At 35.5% G+C, this 22,433-nt stretch overlaps 2 protein-coding genes across 2 annotated transcripts; both read left to right on the plus strand.

Moving 5' to 3' along the window:
• Positions 1 to 8,165: 8,165 nt before the first annotated feature.
• Positions 8,166 to 8,949, plus strand: LOC126800549 (NEDD8-conjugating enzyme Ubc12-like). Its single transcript, XM_050527930.1, has 2 exons — positions 8,166 to 8,807; positions 8,838 to 8,949. The coding sequence occupies exon 1, from the start codon at positions 8,233 to 8,235 to the stop codon at positions 8,734 to 8,736; it is 504 nt and encodes a 167-aa protein (XP_050383887.1). The 5' UTR covers positions 8,166 to 8,232; the 3' UTR covers positions 8,737 to 8,807; positions 8,838 to 8,949.
• A 5,286-nt stretch (positions 8,950 to 14,235) lies between these two features.
• LOC126800555 (basic blue protein-like) lies at positions 14,236 to 15,093 on the plus strand. The gene is made up of 2 exons (XM_050527935.1): positions 14,236 to 14,448; positions 14,629 to 15,093. The coding sequence occupies exons 1-2, from the start codon at positions 14,256 to 14,258 to the stop codon at positions 14,844 to 14,846; spliced, it is 411 nt and encodes a 136-aa protein (XP_050383892.1). The 5' UTR covers positions 14,236 to 14,255; the 3' UTR covers positions 14,847 to 15,093.
• The last annotated feature ends 7,340 nt before the right edge of the window (positions 15,094 to 22,433 follow it).

Consider the following 22,433-nt stretch of genomic DNA (forward strand, 5'->3'; position numbering starts at 1 on the left):
ATCAAAGTCATATGAATCTTTTGTGAATCAAATATGTATTGTATCAGTACCTAACAAAGTGCATGATGCATTGGGGGATCCAAAATGGAGAAAAACAATGGAGGAAGAGATGGAGGCATTGTAGAAAAATGATATTTGGGAACTTGTGCCTCCACCACATGGCAAGAAGGTTGTAGGGTGTCGTTGGATGTTCATTGTGAAGCATAATGCGGATGAGTAAATTAGCAGGTATAAAGCACACCTTGTTAATAAGGGGTTTACTCATACATATGGTATTGATTATGATGAGACTATTGCTCTTGTTACAAAGATGAACACGATCCGAGTGCTCCTTTAATTTGCTGCTAGTTTGAATTGGCAACTCCGAAAATTTGATGTCAAGAATGTATTTCTTCATGGAGAGTAAGCTGAAGAGGTGTATATGAGTCTCCTTCCAGGATACGTAACTACTTCTTCTGGTGATTTTGTGTGAAAATTGAGAAAATCACTATATGGTCTCAAACAGTCACCTCGTGTCTGGTTTGGGAGGTTCTCACAATTTATGCAGAAGATTGGTTACAAATAGAGTAATTCAGATCATACCCTATTTCTTAAGCATCAGGAAGGGAAGGTAGTAGCTTTGATTATATGTGTTGATGATATGGTGATTACTGGAAATGATACTGTAGAGATGGATCAGCTGCATGGACAGTTGTCTTCTGAGTTTACGATGAAGGACTTAGGTGATCTCAAGTATTTCTTAGGGATTGAGGTACCAAGGGAGAGAGACGGAATCTACTTGTGCCAGAGAAAGTACATACTTGATCTGTTGACAGAAACATGTATGTTAGATTGCACACCTATCGACACTCATATCAAGCAAAACAATAGTCTAGCAGAGTATCCAGACTAGATACCGACTGATCAAGCTCGCTATCAGAGGTTAGTTGGGCGCTTGATCTATTTGACACATACTAGACCAAATATTGTTTATGCGGTGAGTGTAGTGAGCCAGTTCATGCATAATCCAAGCGAGAGTCACATGGATGTTGTTGTGAGAATTTTGAGAGGTACTTGTAGGTTTATAGATTCAGACTGGGTCGGAAATATTACAGACAAGAGGTCGACATGAGGTTACTTTACTTTTGTGGGAGGTAATTTGGTCACATGGAAGAGTAAGAAGCAGAAAGTTGTGGCCAGATCTAGTGCTGAGGCTGTGAATAGAGGTATGGCTCAGGAAGTGTCAGAATTGTTGTGGCTGAGAAATCTATTACGTGATTTGGGTGTTAAGTTAAAAAGTGTTATGCAATTGTATTGTGACAATAAAGCAGCAATTGACATATCACAAAATCTAGTACAACATGATCATACCAAAACACGTGGAGGTGGATCGTCATTTTATAAAAGAGAAGTTAGATGCAAAAATTATTAGTTTCCCTTTTGTCCCTACTGAAGAACTGCTTGTAGATATTCTCACTAAATGAGTTCCTAAGAAAACGTTTTATGACTCACTTAGCAAGTCGGGCATAATAGATGTATATGCGCAAACTTGAGCAGTAGTGTCAGCGTAAGTAATAGAATGTAATTTAGGGTTGTATATTGTGTAGTTAATATTTACCTATAATGTATATGATAGTACACAATATATAGAGTTGTAGTACAATGTATTCTCTATATATAGCCTCTAGTGTGAGATGAATACATATCAGAAAAATTCATTCTTCAAATCGTGTTATATTTGACTAAAATTAGTTAGGGCTACAATTAGCACAGAGTTATGAAAATTGACAGAATGTCCATGGTTTCTATAGTTAGCTAGTTGGCAAGCATTGTACAAATTTCCAATTTCCTGGTCTTATCCATTTTCTTCATCATTAACAATAAATCTAACCTAAGACGTATCAGAAATTCAAAATGTAATCTCAAGTACTGGTATGGCCAAAATAGTTGTAATTAACCTGCATTCGGCAACAGATCGAAGCTAGCATATATATTATGATGAAGCTTAATTGTCTACACACCTGTACAGAGGGAGATGAATTAAGTGAGTACTGCTTCCATCATATGCATTTGGAGCCTTGCCCTCAATTTAATCTCATGATCACTAGCTTAGATATTCACCTGGCTATAGCTCTATGCCAATTTCTGATATGTAAGACTAATTGTTAACATCAAGTGAAATGCATATTAGGTGGAATTAATATTGTTACTATATGAGAATGTAATAGAGATGATTCAGTATTTCCTAATCCCAGGTTGATCAATTGTTATGTGAATCATGAATGAGCACAAATTGGGGATCTAAATGGCTTGACAATCAGGCAAGAATAAATCAGCATATATCAAGGGATTGCATTGATGATTGATAAACTTGTTATGGGAAGGTTTCAATCAGATTTGCACCCTATAAATGGCAAGGTCCCTATAACCTCTCTAATAGACAATCATATTGTTCTAGCCCCATAGATAGTAGTTGTTTCATTGAGAGGCTTACAGAAGACTTTGCTCAATCATGTCTATGTCGTTTTCTTCAGCTTCAGATATGATTCATCGTTTTCTTGTTGTTATTGTGTTATTGTGTTTTATATGTCTTCATCTTGTGTTTATTATATATGCAATGTATGCACTTCAGTAACCTTCAGACCTTTCAGTTATCAGAGCTGCCTGAAGTAGAAACTGAGAAATCAAGTGTTCCTTTTGGTTTTAATATTGCTGTTGAACCTGTTTTACAACCTCAATTTGAAGTTGTACACAATGTTTACCCATAAGTTCAGAATAATGAATTGTCAAATCCTGTAGAGGCTGAACTAGAACCCCAACCTGATAATGTAGAAGAGGCTTAGAACGAGCAAGTTGTTGAACAACAAGTATTGAGGAGATCTACAAGAGTTAGAAAATCAGTCATAAATGATACAATACATGAAGTGTACTTGTAGGAGGCAGATTTTTTTTTTTTCTGATGATAATGATCCTTTGAGTTACAAGCAAGTTGTAGAAAGTGATCAATGTATGCAATGAGAGAAGCCAATGAAATCTGAGATTAAGTTGATGTTTGATAACCAAGTTTGGGAATTAGTTGAACATGTTAAGGACCAAAGAGCAATTGGCTGCAAATGGGTCTATAAACCAAAAGGTGTGCAGATAGCTCAATTGAGAGGTATAAGGCTAGACTCGTGGATAAGGGGTTTACACAACAAGAAAGAGTAGACTTCAATGAGACTTTTTCACCGGTTTCCACAAAAGATGCCTTCAGAATTATTATGGCTTTAGTTGCACATTTTGACATGGAGTTGCACTAAATGGATGTGAAAACGGCGTTTTGGAATGGAGACTTAGATGAGGAGATATATATGAGACAACCTGAGAGATTTCATAGAGACAGAGACTGAACACTTAGTTTGCAAACTCAATAAGTCCATTTATGGGTTGAAACAAGCCTCAAGATAGTGGTACCTCAAATTTGATTATGTTGTGTGTTCTTTTAGTTTTATTGAAAATTTGGTTGATGAGTGTGTCTATATGAAAACCGTTGGTAGAAATTTTATTTTTCTTGTGCTTTATGTGGATGACATATTGTTGGCAAACACGGATAAATGGTTGCTGCATGAAACTAAGTCTTTTCTTTCAAGTAATTTTGACATGAAAGACTTGGGGGAGGCATCATATGTGTTGGGAATAGAAATTAGCAGGGATAGATCCAAGCATTTACTAGGATTGTCTCAGCACAATTATATTTCCAATGTGTTGAAGAGATTTGAGATGCAAAATTGTTCAGTAGGACATTCACCTATGTCAAAGGGTGATAAGTTAAATAAGAGTCAATGCCCTAAGAATGATGTTGAGAAGGAAGATATGAAGACTAAGCCATATTCCAGACTTGTGGGAAGCTTGATGTATGCTCAGGTTTGCACCAGACCTGATTTAGCTTATGCATTAGGCATGTTCGCTAGATTTCAATCCAATCCAAGTCATGAGCATTGGATTGCTGGGAAGAAAGTCTTACAGTACGTGCAAAAGACAAAAGGTTATCATCTGGTGACTGGTATATAGAAGAGTGGATGATCTTGAGGTTGAAGGTTTTTCAGATGCTGATTTTGCAGGGCAATACCCAGATTTTGGGAAATCAACATCAGGTATGTGTTCATGCTTGCCAGTGGTGTTGTAGCTTGGAAACTGACTCAAACGATAACTTCTACAATGATGACAGAGTATATTGCAGTATATGAACAACTTGCCAAGGATTGTGGATGAAGAATTTCTTGCAACAAATCAAGTTGGTGAGTTCAATTGTCTCCAGAACTTTGAAGATATGTTGTGACAACTCAGCTGTAGTTTACTTCACTAAGAATAATAAGAGGTCAACCAATTCCAAGCACATTGGCTTGAAATACTATAGTGTCAGGGAGAGGGTAAATCACAAAGAGCTTGGAGTCATTAAGATCAATACTCTAGACCAATTAGCTTATCCATTTACAAAACCCTTGACTGTTAAAGTTTTTGAAACTCACACTAAGAGTATTGGTGTTCTGCCTAGTCTAGACATTGAGATTTAGTGGGAGTGTTGTCATTTCTAGTGAGAGCCATTATTTGATATAGCTAGATTTTATGTCTCTGCTTTTTAGTTTCATTTTGTCTCAGAGCGCTTATTGAGTTGTATTCTCATATGGTTTTTACAAGGTTTAATAAATTCAGTTTAACCTCTAAAGTTTGGTTCTGTATTGTTGTGCTGCAACATTTTGTCTTGATTTTGATTTTGATCTTTTGACATTCATTCTATATGTATACATTCAGTAGTAGATTGTTGTTGATCAAATTTTTATAACACATTATGATCAGTTGGTTTTTGATTGAGAGTTGAGGTTCTTGCACATTGAACCATTAAGAGGACCATGTACAAATGCATTAAGAATAAAATTCACCTTCATTGTTTTTTACATATTAAGTGATTATTCTAGTGTCTCATGTGGTGCACAGATTTAGATTTTTGTATTTGTAGAGGGACTGAGTTTTTCAAACTTACGTCTTTACACCCTATAAAAGACAAGGTCCCTGTGACCTCTCTAATAGACAAGCATATTGTTCTAGCCCCATAGATAGTAGTTGTTTCATTGATAGGCTTACAAAAGACTTTGCTCAATCATTTCTATGTCGTTTTCTTCATTTTCGGGTATGATTCATCGTTATCTTTTTGTTATTGTGTTGTTGTATTTTATATGTCTTCATCTCATGTTTATTATATATGCAATGTATGCACTTCAGTAACCTTCAGATCTTTCATGATAAACATGCAAATGTGAATGGAGAATAGCATCCGGTTAAGATTTCCTTGTTTAATTTGCAAATACTCGTTACTTTCGTATTTCTTTTCAGGTTTCGAGTACAGAGATCATCACAGTGTCGTCTTAGGAAAAAACCGTGATGGGTTCAAACACTGCAACATACATCCAAACCTTGGTATGTAACACAGCGGCGAAACCAAATTGGTCTTGGATGGGGGCGTTGGCACATACTATTACATGTGTGCACGATTCTGTGAGCAAGGCATGAGGTTTTGGTTAGACATTGTCGAACATCATAATGAACAAGGCCGGCATGGACATTTTAAAGATACATGAGAGGAAAGTGTATGTGAATATATGATATAATGAATAAAGCAACGATTACTTAGTGAGCAAGCACAAACAACAAACTATTGTTTACTACAGTGGAAATAAAATTCATTGGTAAAAACCACTGCGAGATTTTTATCGTAATCCACACAAAAACTTACACTATGAATGATGTTTACAATACACCTCAATCAAGTAGAGATAACACTTATATCTCTTTACTGGCAAACATTGCTAACTTGTTCTTATGAAGCTATATTCTAAAACTCATTCATTTGAACACAGTGGCTTCAATCTTCACTCCAATTCCTGAACCATCAAGAAAGAACAATCTCAATTATGAGTATATACAACTTTAAGATAAGATCATAAATTTGTTGCTTGAGTTCTAATGAACCTAAATGCATGATACATTTGACACTAGCATAAACTTATATGCAATATCACAATATGTATGATAATGCCTCTATTAGGTTGACAAACGAAGAGAATAATACCTAGGTATATATATAAAGGTCAAAGACAATTTACCAAATCATATCCCAATCCAAGCCTTAAACATAGGACCGGGACAAACATACTATAATTTAAATAATTAACCAAATAGAAAAAATACTTATGGCAGATAAGCATGCCAAAATAAAAAGTGAAACATTTTATAAGATTCAAATTTGAATGCAAGAAAAACTAGGAAAGATATATCTTACCAAAACTGATGCTTTCCTAGTGCAGCTAGGAAAGGTGGGGAATGACAAATACCTTCACATTTGACAAATGGAGTGGCATCTAGCTTGCCCTGGATCTCGGATTGTTATTGCTGAAATGACATTTCACTAGCTAGATAGTTGTTCATTATATCATTGCTCGTAATTCAGAATTTCCGGTGTTGCAATAATTGAAAGACTCCGGTAAATTTTTTCCATTTTAATTTCTTCCTCTTCAAGCTTCGAAATGTTGACTAGCTACGGCTACCAATCCTACCATGCTATAATTTTATGCTCCCAACCAACTAAGGGATGCAAGTTCCTATCTCTCCATAGATAGTGTGGATTGGACTACGTACGTGTATGCACTGGTGGACGCATGATTAAATATGACATGGGACGAATTTGTTTTGAATTCACAATGAAACTCCGATGTATATATGACACTATTCTAATATTCATATATTTGAATAGATTGATGAAAAATCACAGACTGATTTTAAGCGTATATTTGAAGATCATGTACCAAAGTTAATGATTTGAAATATGAAACACCAATTTTAATAATGGGTTGTACTTCATAAACTGTTGTCAAAAGTTTCCTTTGCGACAACATGGATTCTTTGCTAGGCACTTGATCAGCCGGGTGTTAGTCTCTCTTAATTGTTGGAGTCCTTGGGGAGACATGTGTGGTTCTTGTTTCATCAGAACTGGGTTGAAAATTCTAGCGTATCTACTTTCAATTGGAAAATTATTAGCATAACCACAAGATCCTCTTCAATGACTTCAAAGTAACTAATAAGATAAATCAATAAGCAATGAAACTCATAATCTTTATATATGGATGATATGATCAATGTACTTTTTAACCTATACGCAGGGTATGTACACACATTTGTTTGTCCTCAGAATATTGAAGTGGCTGCAACAAATTCTAGCCAACCCCTCCTACCGTGTCAGGTCCTCTGGCGTGGCAATTTTGTTCTCTTTGCCACGATTTACCCTAAACCCTCAATTTATCTCGATCAATTTGGAGGTCCAGCTAGAACCATACATATGCATATTATATGCCAGATGCAAATAGCCCTTAATTTTTCTTCTACGCGTAGCTAATTACTCAAGATTTTCTACACAACGCCGATTTGTTGGATGGAATTGAAAATCGGGAGATAGAGAGAGAAGGAAGGAAGATCATGATTCCAATATTGCATTTCCGCACGGCACGAAAACTTAGCGCTAAGCAAAAAAACCGAATTTGCATAAAAACCAATTTGATCCATTCAAATTTTCTTAATCGGATAACCGATTTGAAATATTTGGGTTAAAAAAAAGAAAACCGATCTGATCCGGTTAAAATCAGATTAGATACAGATCCACTTTTTAAACCATCCAAAAAAATCGATCCGACCCGAATAATTTAACTTAGTTACAAATATATTGTTTTTAATATACATGACACTCCATCATTAGTTGATGAATAAAAGTTTGAACTTATGGTTATGATAATAGATTTCATAATATGGTGACAAACTCATTCTTTATATTTATATTTGAAATTTGTGTGCTTAGTGCTTAGATAATTGAATTGCTTGATACATCTTAAAATTTGAGTTTATAGACATAATCCTTTTCATATTTGGATTTTAACCAAAACCGATGCGAAAGGGATTGGTTGAACATCCGGGTCAAGGTCTTTAAAATTCGGATATGGATGGACAAATTGAATAACCGATGAATTCGGATTTGATATAAATTTGCCCCAAATCCAAACCAAAATTCGGATGTCCAGCCCTAGGAAAACTAGTAGTACATGGTAAGGTGAGGGACAATTATGTCTAATTTCTCTAATATGTAACATATCAGTGAGGCATTCTGGGTGCTTAAAAGCCATAAAGAAGGGACAAAGGAGAAGAAAGAGCAGTCACCAGTGAATAGCAGCTATGATTAGGCTGTTCAAGGTGAAGGAGAAGCAGAGAGAGCTTGCCGAAGCCAATGGAGGGTCACCTCTGAAGAGGCAAAGCCCTGGAGAGTTGCGGCTTCATAAAGATATATCTGAGCTGAATCTACCAAATTCTTGTGCAATATCATTTCCCAATGGCAAGGCTGATCTTATGAACTATGAGGTTTCAATTAAACCAGATGAAGGATACTACACAGGTGGTAAGCTCATCTTTTCGTTCGAAGTTTCTTCTATCTACCCACATGAAGCCCCAAAAGTCAAGTGTAAGACCAAGATCTACCATCCTAACATTGACTTGGAAGGAAATGTCTGCCTCAACATCCTACGAGAAGATTGGAAACCTGTTCTTAATATTAACACCATTGTTTATGGATTGTATCATCTTTTCACGGAACCAAATCATGATCATCCCTTAAACCATGATGCAGCTGCAGTGTTGAGAGACAACCCAAAGATGTTCGAGTCCAATGTGAAAGGGCAATGACTGGTGGATATGTGGGGCAGACTTTATTCCTAAGATGCATTTAACTTTTGTTTGGGTACACCACAGTGCTGGTTGATATATTATCTTGACATGGATGTGAGATTGTAATATTTGTTGTGCAAACTGCATTTTCTTTCTTCATCTTCATTCAAGTGTGGATGGAATTGTGGTGTTCAAAACTATTCAACTTTTGTGATGCTGGTAATGCTACTATGTTTATGTGCAACAAAAAAAAAAGACATAAATGCCGATTTGCACCCTAAATTTAGTTGAAATTGTCAATTTGCACCCCGAACTTGCATTTGAGTCAATTTACCTCCTAAACTTGGTAAAATTTGCCGATTTACATCCCGAACTTGTATTTGAGTTAATTTACCTCCTAAACTTAGTAAAAATTGCCGATTTGCACCCCATCTGTTAAATTTAACTGTTTATATCCAATTTTGCGTCACATGTCATACACATGAGGGGTAATGTTGTCATTTTCTATTTATATTTTTCTTAAAAACAAATAAAAATATTCTTTAAAATGAGGATTATTTTGTTAATCAAATTATTTATTTACATCTTTTTTCTACCTACTTAACCCTATTTTGAATTATATATTCAATATACCCACCCATTCAAATATAGTGTGTTGTGTATAAATATATTTTTATATGTACACATTGTTGGAGGATGAACAAAACGAGAATAATAACGACATAATAGAACAAAACGTAACCGTTTATTGATTGATAATGATGCCAATATATAGGCATTACATAACCACAATCAGTAGGATTCAGAGTCCTAATCTATTACAGAGATGCGAATCTATCTCTAACAGGAAACCTAATAAGGCTAACACACACAATGGTAGAATAGTAATTCTCTCAGAACACACATTTATTTTTAATTTTCAATGTATTTATTTATTTATATTTTTTCTAATATCTTTTAACATACCATATCACATAAAATAATAAATATATAAATTAATAACATGTTTCGAAAAAACAAACATTGTAGCAAGTGTTTCTCTTAAGTAATTTTATTAATTTATTTCATTATTCAATATGAATAAATATATAATGACAATACTACCCCTTAAATGCATGACATGTGACTTAAAATTGGATTGAAAACATTAAATTTGACGGATAGGGTGTAAATCGGCAATTTTTACCAAGTTTAGGAGGTAAATTGACTCAAATGCAAGTTCAGGGTGTAAATCGGCAATTTTTACCAAGTTTAGGAGGTAAATTGATTCAAATGCAAGTTCGGGGTGCAAATTGACAATTTTAGCCAAATTTGAGGTGCAAATCGGCATTTATGCTAAAAAAACATATCAGTGATATTTACTAAATATTAAGCGTCGTGAAAGTGGTACTATTCACAAGGTTTTTGGCTTATTTACAGTTTTGCCATTCGGTGTGATTTGGTTTCAGTTGACGCGTGTTAACTGTGTTGTTTTTTTGTTCCTCCACGTTTCTCCCCTTCTCTCACTTCCTTTCTTCTTATGAAATTCTTTCCCAACGACCTTTCATCATTTGTCGAGCACTCGAGCTGTGGTCTTTTTTCGGATCAGTTATAATTGATTTGCAGATCGAAGTCGGGCTCCTGCTTCGTTTTCATCATTTTCTTTGTTGTGTGTTGGCTATCATCAGTAGGCGACTAGCCAGGTGTTTGATTTCGAGAAATTGCGCTTCAGTTTGAGGCCATCAGGTTATGCATTTTTTACATTTGTTTATTGGGTTTGTTGGGTAGTGAGATTGATTTGTTGTTGTTTGGTTGTGGGGATTGAGTTTGTTTTCTTCTGTCTAATACTCTAATTCTTCTTTATAAATTGATGGATGTCCAGTGTTATATTCTTCTTTATAAATTGATGGCTGTCCAGTGTTATATTGTGCATTTATATAAGTTCTGTTGGATTGAATGGAATCGAAGCCGGTTGGGTTGTTTATTGTGATTACCTTTGAGAATTCATCTGTTTTTGATTTGGCTAATGAGTTTTGAGGTAGGGAGATCAATATGTTTCGGTGTAAGTCCCTCCATTATTTATTATTCTTTGTTCTACTTGGGTTTGAAAAATCAGTGGATGAGAAAAAAAGAAAGAGATGAGTACGTATGTGGGTTTATGTGGGGTTGGTTCTCCATTTAAGCTGTTTTTTGGGTGATTGTGTGCTGTGTTCAATTCCTGTCGAATTGTAGTTACTTTCTTCATTAAATTTGTCTATCATGCTTGCAATTGTGTTTTGGAGGTAGTTTCAAAAGATTCTTATGCCTGCACATGTATGTTATTATATGAGAGAGAGAGAGAGAGAGAGAGAGAGAGAGAGAGGTGCATGTCCTATGTTTTTCATGTGAGTTTTGGAGGAGCAGACAGATATTGATAGGAGTTTGTTTTTACATGTGACTTGCATTTTCAATTTGAAGTTTGTTCCTTTTAGGATTAGTAGGATTCAGTTATTGCTAGGACTCTTCTTCAAAACTTTTACTTATAAGTACCTTAGTATTCTCAATCTAATGCTTTTAATGACTTCTAATAGTCGGTTATTTTAGCTTAGGGGTAGAATTTATATTCTATCGATGCTTACTTTATTTTGGGTTTTCAATTTTGCAGCTACGAAGTTCTTCTCCACCAACAAATCACACTTCCAGCTAGGGGGACTACAGTTCATGGAAACAGCTTAGATGGCAGTGTGATAGGTATTTTCTACTAATTATTTATTCGTAGTTTTTATTCTTTCAGTCATTTGGTTTGTAAATTTTATTGTTGAGAGTGATCGCTGGAATGCAATTGTAATACACATTAGCATTTATAAACTCTGAAATGTTATGAGACCAGTAAATGCATGCAGCCACTTGAGAACTCTAGCTACATATTTAGATAATTAGACTTTAAAATGATACAGTCATATTAGTCTTGATCCACAAAAGTAAGAAACCAAAACAAGATGCCAAGTAAATGATACCCAAAAACCAGGTTACGATATAGGAATAAATAGATGAGCTACTCAATATTGATTTGAGAATTAAGTAAGTTGTGTATGTCCGACTTTATAATAACAGATATATGTTACCTTCTCAACCTATATCATTTAATATTAACCTCTCCCATTTTTTATCCTAATATCTTATACATCCTAGCCTCTCCAATTTCTATCCTTTTATCATTTAACTGTTACTCAATTTTTATTAATCAAATTCTTCTGTTTAATGATGATATTGAGGTATGCTGTATTAATTGGATGTAAAATAAAAAAGCATAAGAAATTGGAGAGGTTAGGATGGAAAGGATAAAGGATATAAGTTTGATAAGGTATCGTCTGTTAATATCAAGATTGAGATTGATAAAAACTAATTAATGGGATCTTTCTTTATCCTTGATGATGAAATTCCAGTTTATTATCTTTATTTGTCATATGTTGTATATGCTGCTGTACTTCTTAAAATGTTCATATGTTCTTTTCATCTTCAAGGTAAAAATTAAGACTCCATGCATGTCTTCTTCTTATCCCATTTTCCAATTTACACATCTCTTAATTGCTCTTTTAAAATCAAGAAAGGCTGAAAAATAACTGATGATTTCTAGATTAATCAATGGACCATAAATGTGCTCAAGATTTTGAGCCGAGATAAACAAGAATAAATGCAGCTATTTTCTGTGGATTGATTTTTGTTTTATAATCAAGTTTACTTGATTATCTTTTTGTGTCCTTCTTCTAATAATATGGGCTTATGCAGGGCCAACTATGTTGAGCTGTAATACTACCAAAACTACTCCAAAATTTTCTACATGTCAGTGTGATAAAAAGATATATTTCAGATTGGATTTGACCACTAATCCAAGCTGTAATACTACCAAAAGGCAGTTATCATTTGTAGGACTGGATTTGATACCAATCCATATTATTTTGGTTGAGCTCTTTATTATGTAAATGTTTATGAAGTAGGTCATGTCTGAAAAGTGTTTGTGACCATGCTAGTAATATATATTTTTGCTAGCAGTTCCAACTGCAGTTGTGAATTTAGTCTTAAATACTGTAGCATATGTGTTGGTGGTGATATTACTACGACATTGTATACTATATCATGTTGTAAATCATGAGATAAGAGTGTTAAACTATGTTCCCTATCCTTTTGTGCTTAGTTTTAAAAATAAGAACAACAAGGATTGAGCAGTGCCGAATGTAATTCACAGTTATGCACTACAACAACTATGAACTTTGTGGCTATAATTGCACTCTAAACATGACTTTCTTTTGAGTTGCAGGATAAAAAGCTATATTGCAATCCACTCTAATGTGGTTTGTTTCTGAACAAGGATGGAGGTAACTATGTTGCTTAACACAAAACAGATGACTAATAAATCATGGGAGCTGGTCAGTAAACAATTTTGCACTCTTTTTTTCCCACTTTCTTCTTCTCTTTACCTTTCAGACTTGAAGGAAACAAACGAGGATATTCAGATTTACAGAATGAAGTTACTCTCAGTCACCATATAGATTATGTTCTGCAAAGGAAGCTAGACTTGGATCGAGATGTGGGCGAGATATATTTGGCTCTGCTTACCGGGAAATTACAACATAACTGAAAGAAACAAATCAGAAGTACAACTTCTCTCTGGAAAAATTTGAGGACACATTATTATCAAGTTGTGGTTTCTCAAGTATTTTGATTATCTTTGATTAAAACTAAATTGACTCATCTCTCATAAACTTGGAATATTTGTGTGATGATTCTTTCTATCGGAATATTTAATCAAAATTATTATTTTGCAACCTCTTTCCAGTACCTATAATATACCAATTTCTTCATGCCTTGCAATAAACATTTAATTAATCATAAATCAGTATATTAATGAGAGAAAAAAAATAACAAAATAAAAATATTAAGATGTATTTAATTGTAAAAGTTTAATGTATGACACAATATACCAAGCCGGCGCATAACGCGGCGTTGACACTAGTATATATCATGCATGAAACCTTCCGCTCAAAACAGAAAAGAGGTCATAAACTTGCTATTTATTTGATTAAATAAAGTCGGTGCTAATGAGCTTACGCGTGCATGTAGAGCGGTCGTTATATTTTATTTTCCAGAAGTGACGACAAGGTGTTAATCAGCTCAACTGAGACATGTTGAAGATGGTGACATGTCACTAGAGTAGCGCAGGCCGGAGCCACAAGATCGGTCAGGATAATTACAGTTCTTAGCACAGATTTATAATAAATGAATGCAATTATAGAAAGTTAGCCAGCATTGTACACTTTCCTAGAGAATAATATCAGATACCCGTTCCTCTTTCTTCGTCTTCTTCCATTTTCTTCATCATTATTGAAAATATAGCAACAAGAAACGTAACCTAGCCACCTCGGGCGTATCAGAATGTAATCTCAGCGTTGCGGCCAATATCTAACAAAATATGCCTTCGGCCATAACAAGCATATTATTATGTATATATACGGCTGAAGCATACTCACCAACTAGCTAGAGAAATCGACTTATGCATAATTAACTTAGTTTGTTTAACAATGGCCATGAAACGATACAGAACTGCTGCAGCTCTAATCGGGATTTCCTATTTGGTTGTTTTTCCGAACATGGTGTTTGGATTTGCCCCAGTTAGATGGACTGTTGGAGGTGAAGATGGTACGTGGGGGGATCCAAATTTTGATTACCAAGCTTGGGCTGATCACGTAAGATTTTATGCCGGAGATGAATTGCGTGAGTAATCATATATATGCAAGCATGCATGAAATTTTAAAATAAGATTTGAGTTTTCCCTGGTGAATGTCTTTATTTAATTTTAGTTGTAACAAGCAGATCACTTACATCTGCATTGTATTTTTTTTTTTCCGGAAGTATTACTTTACTTGACAACCTTTGGCGTTTCCATTTTTTCAGTTTTCAACTACGATCCAACTTATTCCAATGTCGTCGTAGCAGTGTCCCAGGACGATTTTGATCAATGCATTTACGAACCAAATTATGGTGTCTATTATAGTGGCCAAGACACATTGGTCTTGACTGATGTTGGCAACTACTATTTCATGTGTGAAGGATTATGCGAAAGTGGCACGAAGTTCATTGTCAGAGCCAAGCAATTCGAAGGAAATAAATGAATGCGCGTAGGTTCTTATTCATCTGTGTAATCAGTTAGAATATGGACGACATGCATGATCATTCACACACCTTTGGAGAAGGAGAATAAATCTACGTACCCAGTGTTTGTCTCTGAATTATTGCTTGTTTCCAAACGTATTCAATGATACCAGTCCTTGTACTCAGTTTGTTCATAAGAATACTGTAATACTTGGCTCGCAAGTCGCAAGCCATGATTAGCCAGTAGCCAAGGCTAGCTGCCTCAAACTCCGGTAAATGCTTGACCTGTGTCAAATCACATATCTTCAATTCCTCTTTAGTCTTTACCAATGTGGTTGGCTTCTCGATCTCTCTCAACTCCTTTATCCTGTGTTGATATATTTTTTTTGTGCTCGTTCAGAGCATTGCTCAACTGAGTTTATGATTACATAATTGAATATACCGGTTGACATTTGGATGACTTTCTTAAGAACCGGCCTACCTTGTGAGACAGTGATGAATATTCGTTAAGGGTTGGTTTTGGACAGATCGTAAGAGCAAATTGCAGTTGTGCTGATATTCAGAGCAGAGATCGAATTAATGGTGTTACTCTCGCAAGATTTGTAATGACTTTAAGAGTAGTTGGAACTTGGGTTATGCGCCACGAACTATACTTTCAGGATGAAAGTACCAAAGAAGAGAGTTGAAGCTTGTCAAATAAAATTAGTCAGCTAACTGGAGTTGGACAGACTTGACAATCCATGGCTAGTCAGCCAATGAAAATATGGTAGCCTGGAGAAATATTATATACAGTGATCTTTCTACTAGACTACTAGTCAATCATATAGGTACGTAGATTAATTTCACAAAACAAATATAGAAGCAGGTTAGGATGGATCGACAAAAACATCAGACATATCTACCGGCGGTAGAATTTAATCTCAACGTTGTGGCCAAAGCGTTATGCCTTCAGCCGGAACAATATGTAAAGTATATATATCTACTTATACGTGCGTTGTGCCATAACTGCGGTTGGAAAATGGTTAGAAAAATTATTTAAAACTAAATTTTAATTGATTAATTTAATTAAGTTAAACTTATAATTAATCAAAGATGAACATAGATTTGAGTTCTCCATAATGAGGGCTACAAGATCATATGTTTGTTTGTGTAATTTGGTTTGTGGGTGAATAAGAAATTGTCACTCAAAGATGACTACTTAGAATGAAGGAAATGTATTTGCCCCACATTGGAAAAGAGAAATGTTAAAAATACTTTATATAGAATCCATTGTGTATGGATTGTAAAGTGTGTAAGCCCCCTTATACCCTCTCGCGCACGAGGGGTGGGGTGCAAATCCTAGGTCACAAGGGAAACTCGTGTATGCCCGTGCGACCTGCGGACACGAATGCAACACCGAATTAAGGGTCGGAACGCAGATTCTTTTTGCATTTCTGAAAATTCGGTTCTGACTTTTCAAATTCTTCTTTTGTAACAACTGAGTTATTGTGTGTTATGAAGAATTATAACAGAATTGAAATCAATGTTTGTAACATATGTAACTCATATATGTTATGATCTTTTAATTTCTATAACAGCCATCTTATTAATTGCTGATTGCAAATCCTCACAGTATAAATAGCCACCATCCTTTCATTGTAAAATCATTCCATTCGAAACACAATCCTCTCCCACTCTCAAAATTCCTAGCTTTTCTTTGGTGATAGAAAGAGGTACCTTTCGAGTTCGTTGAAGGTTCTAGTTAGTAGTGCAACTTTCTAGAATCGTTTAGTCGTTATATCCTGGGAGACAAGAGACAAGCATCCTTGCACCGGTAGAGGAGGCGTAAACGTCTTAAGGACAGTGTGGTATCACACACGTCTCGACTAGTTCTTCCATCATCAATCGTTCGGTGTTTTGGTTGAATTTCTTTTCGTGTTCTTCATTTCTGATTTATAATTATTTATAATTCAGCTTATTAAATTATATATGCAATATATCACTGTTGATTATAACAATCTTAAGACGTTTAATTTTGATATTGCTTATATAATTTGTATTCGATATTTATCTACAATTTTTCAAGTAAACTTACACCTTGTGTGTATGTGTTTCAGTTTCTAAAAATGACTAACGGAGAAAATTCTGGAAATGGCAAGGGACCTTTGGTGCCAACTGTGCCTACTGCTCCCGTTGTACCTGTCTCAGTATCCCATGGGGAAAAACCTGAGAAGTTCAACGGTTTGCATTTCAAGAGGTGGCAACAAAAGATGATGTTTTATCTGACCACTCTGAATCTGGCAAGTTTTTTCAAGGAAGATGACCATGGCGATCAAGCAAAGATTGCTGTTTGTGAATGCATGGAATAATTCTGACTACTTATGTAGGAATTATATCATGAATGGTCTAGCCGACTCATTGTACAATGTGTACATTAGCATGAGAACGGTAAAGGAGCTATGGGAATCCTTGGAGAAAAAATATAAGACCGAGAATGCCGGCGCCAAGAAGTTTATCGTGGGCCGCTTCCTTGATTATAACATGGTGGATTCAAACCCCAAGGAATGGTGGATGGACATTGGAGCCACCAAACATGTCTGTGCTAACAAGAAGATGTTCTCCACCTTCGAACCATCTGAGGATGGGGAGATTCTGTACATGGGGAACTCTGCAACCTCCGCCATCAAGGGGAAAGGAAAGGTGATTCTGAAGATGACCTCTAGAAAGGAGTTTACTATGAACAATGTCCTGTATGTTCCGGAGATCCGCAAGAACCTGATTTCTGATGCAATGTTGAACTCTCATGGGTTCCGCATAGTGATAGAGTCTGATAAGCTTGTTTTATCCAAGAATGGAATGTTTGTGGGTAAGGGCTATGTATCGGGTGGGATGATCAAAATGAATGTAATGATTTTGATCAAGAAAATGAATGAAGGTTCTACTTCCACCTACATGATTGAGTCTTCTAATTTATGGCATGGTAGACTAGGACATGTTAATTATGATACTTTGCGAAAGTTAATTAACATGGAATACTTACCAAAATTCCAAATTGATTCAAAACATAAGTGTGAAACTTGTGTAGATGCTAAACTGACTAGATCATCTTTCCAAAGTGTTGAAAGAAACAGTGAACCCCTTGATTTGATTCATACAGATGTGTGTGATTTAAAATCAACGGTATCTAGAGGGAATAATAAATACTTTATTACCTTCATAGATGATAGCACGAAATATTGCTATGTGTATTTGCTAAAATGCAAAAGTGAGGCACTAAGAAGTGACCGAGGGGGTGAGTATGAATCGCCATTTACTGATATTTGTGCTCAGAATGGGATTATACATCAAATGACTGCTCCATACTCATCACAATCTAATGGTGTAGCAGAACGCAAAAATGGTACTCTAAAGGATATGATGAATGCTATGCTACTCAGTTCTGGGATGCCACCCAAGATGTGGGGAGACGCGATTCTCACGGAAAATTACCTTTTAAATAAGGTGCCCAAAAGAACGAAGAGAAAACTCCATATGAGTTATGGAAAGGGAGAAAACCATCCTACAAATACTTAAAAGTTTGGGGATGTTTGGTAAAAGTGGAAATTCCTAAACCTAAAAAGGTGAAGAATGGGCCTAAAACAGTTAATTGCATCTTTATTGGATATGCACATAACAGTTCGGCTTATCGATTCCTAGTCCACGATTCGAATATTCCTGAAATCCATAAGGATATGATAATGGAATCGAGAAATGCATCTTTCTTTGAAAATGTATTTCCACGGAAGTCTAGAGAGGAATTTAATTCTTCTAAACGGGCACGTGAAGACAACCGAGCCGAAACTGATGATGCTCAGGATCAAGAATCTGAGCCGGAGTCCGAATCTGAGTCTGAGGTTGAACCTAGACGAAGTAAAACGGCAAGGACCGCAAAGTCCTATGGACCTGACTTCCTGTCATATATGGTTGAAGGTGATCCCCGTACCTTCAAAGAGGCAGTTAGCTCTACTGATGGTCCTCTGTGGAAAGAAGCAATCAAAAGTGAGGTTGACTCCGTCATGCAAAATCACACTTGGGAATTAGTGGATTTGCCACCTGGGTGTAAGCCTTTGACTTTCAAGTGGATTTTCAAAAAGAAATTAAAAGCTGATAGGTCAATAGACAAGTACAAGGCTAGACTTGTTATTAAAGGCTATAGGCAAAAGGAGGGTTTGGATTATTTTGACACTTATTCTCCTGTGACGAGAATAACCTCCATACGGATGGTACTTGCAATTGCAGCGTTGCGCAAACTTGAAGTACACCAAATGGATGTAAAGACGGCTTTTCTAAATGGAGATGTAGAAGAAGAAATCTACATGGAACAACCAGAAGGTTTTTCTACTCCTTCTCAGAGTAAGAAGGTGTGCAGATTGGTTAAGTCATTATATGGCTTAAAACAAGCACCAAAACAATAGCATGAGAAATTTGATAATGTCATGATCACCAGTGGATTTAGAATAAATGAAGGTGATAAGTGTGTATATGTCAAAGACACTGAAAATGGATATATCATTCTATGTCTGTATGTGGATGATATGCTTATCGTTGGGAGCAACGATAAGATGATGAAGTCTACTAAAGACATGTTGAATTCTAAGTTTGACATGAAAGACTTGGGACTTGCTGATGTCATTTTAGGAATTAAAATTACGAGAACATCAGAAGGGCTTGTGTTGAGTCAAACGCACTATATGGACAATATTCTTGGGAAATTTAACAAGGAAGGTTCTGGAATTGTCAGAACTCCTGTAGATTTGAATATACATTTGTCCAAGAATAAAGGTGAAAGTGTTTCTCAATTAGAATATTCAAGAATAATTGGGAGTCTAATGTACTTAACAAGTTGTACAAGACCAGATCTAGCTTATGCGGTTCATAAGCTAAGTAGGTACACGAGTAATCCTGGAGCTATGCATTGGCAAGCTATTGGAAGAGTACTCAAATACTTAAGGTATACTCGTACCTATGGGTTGCACTACACATCATACCCAGTTGTTATAGAAGGGTTCACTGATGCGAACTGGATATCTGACATGAAAGACTCAAAGTCTACTAGCGTATATGTATTTACGCTAGGGGGTGCAGCCGTGTCATGGAAATCCTCAAAACAAACAGTTATAACTAGATCCACAATGGAGTCTGAGTTTGTAGCACTAGACAAATGTGAGGAGAAAGCAGAATGGTTACGCCAGTTCATAGAGGACATTCCTAGATGGACAAAACCTGTGCCTGCGATTGGTATACATTGTGATAGTCAATCTGCAATTAGCAGTGCACAGAGCAAGATGTATAATGGTAAGTCTAGACACATTCGTCGAAGACATAATACCATTAGACAACTACTCTCAACTGGAATTATCTCTATAGACTATGTAAAGTCTAAGGATAATATTGCTAATCCTCTAACCAAAGGGTTAAACAGAGAGTTAGTTGAAAAATCATCGAAGGGAATGAGACTAAAGCCCATTGGAAATTAAAAATCACTACAGTGGATACTCAACCTAGCTGACTGGAGATCCCAAGATCTAGGTTCAAAAGGGAAAACCAAATTGTGGAGATGAGTTCGGATCACTGTGGGGAGTTCCCCAAGTCCATTCCTATGATGAAAAACAGTGATACCCGTAAGGATGAGGTTAAGCTAAAACTTTTAATGATTCTTATGCGTCGAGAAATCGAGCAGAGTAATGCGGGTTACTCTTAATTAAGAGATCACCTATGCAAGAGAGAAGTGAGGCCGCTTCTAGAGGAGTTAATGATGGCATAACTCTTATCAAACTACTTGCAGAACCAAGCGTGTGTTCCATGGCCAAAATGGGCACAAAAATGAGAACCGAAGTGTATTAGGGAGACTCCTGTGTAAAGTATGTCATCATTTACACAAATGACGAATAGTTCAAAGACATCGCGTCTACTATTTAGTTAGTAAAGTAAGCATACTTTTATAAGGGAAGGTTCAAATGGTCAAACCTGCCTATCCTATGCAGGTTTCAACCGTAGAAATCTATCACCAAATTCTATCGAGTCTTTGGTGGCCAATTTAATTCATGTGGGGAATTGTTGGAAAATGGTTGGAAAAACCATTTAAAACCAAATTTTAATTGATTAATTTAATTAAGTTAAACTTATAATTAATCAAAGATGAACATAGATTTGAGTTATCCATAATGAGGGCTACAAGATCATATGTTTGTTTGTGTAATTTGGTTTGTGGGTGAATAAGAAATTGTCACTCAAAGATGGCTACTTAGAATGAGGAAAATGTATTTGTCCCACATTGGAAAAGAGAAGTGTTGAAAAGACTTTATATAGAATCCATTGTGTATGAATTATAAAGTGTGTAAGCCCCCTTATACCCTCTCGCACGAGGGGGGGGGTGCAAATCCTAGGTCACAAGGGAAACTCGTGTATGCCCGTGCGACCTGCGGACACGAATGCAACACCGAATTGAGGGTCGAAACGCAGATTCTTTTTGCATTTCCGAAAATTCGGTTCTGACTTTTCAAATTTTCTTGACTGTTCAAATTCTTCTTTTGTAACAACTGAGTTATTGTGTGTTATGGAGAATTATAACAGAATTGAAATCAATGTTTGTAACATATGTAACTCATATATGTTATGATCTTTTGATTTCTATAACAGCCATCTTATTAATTGCTGATTGCAAATCCTCACAGTATAAATAGCCACCATCCTTTCATTGTAAAATCATTCTATTCGAAACACAATCCTCTCCCACTCTCAAAATTCTTAGCTTTTCTCTGGTGATAGAAATATGTACCTTTTGAGTTCGTTGAAGGTTCTAATTAGTAGTGCAACTTCATAGAATCGTTTAGTCGTTATATCCTGGGAGACAAAAGACAAGCATCCTTGCACCGGTAGAGGAGGCGTAAATGTCTTAAGGACAGTGTGGTATCACACACGTCTCGACTAGTTCTTCCATCATCAATCGTTCGGTATTTTGGTTGAATTTCTTTTCGTGTTTTTCGTTTCTGATTTATAATTATTTATAATTCAGCTTATTAAATTATATATGCAATATATCATTGTTGATTATAACAAGGATTAAATACTTGTGACACCCTATACTTTAGGTGTAAAAACAGTTTTGTCCTTGTACTTTTAAATTTAATCTGTATATCATTTAACTCTTATTTTTAACAGTTTTGTTCTTTTACTTTCAAATTAAACTTATATATCCTTTAACTCTTATTTTTAACAGTTTTGTCCTTCTTTTTTTAACAGTTTAGTCAATTCCATTAGTTGACCGTAAAAAAATTCCGTTAAGCCGTTAAAATACCTAGAATACCCCCAATTCAAATAAGATTTTTTTCTTTCTTTTCTCATGCCTTTTTTATTTTCTCTTTTGGTTTTTCTTGGTTTTAAATTTAATTTATCATATGTGCTATCCAATATATATAATTGTAATCAACACATCAAATTAATTGTAAACAAGAGGAGAATTAATGACAATTGCTTAACATCAAGTTGGAAATAAATAATTTGAAACTTATTTTGCATCAAAGTATGGATATGATAGTAGAAGTCTTTTTTGTCTTAGCATTATAGAAATTAATCAAAATATGTTTGTA

The sequence above is a fragment of the Argentina anserina genome, chromosome 6, assembly GCF_933775445.1.
Source record: "Argentina anserina chromosome 6, drPotAnse1.1, whole genome shotgun sequence".
Classification (NCBI taxonomy): Eukaryota; Viridiplantae; Streptophyta; class Magnoliopsida; order Rosales; family Rosaceae; genus Argentina; species Argentina anserina.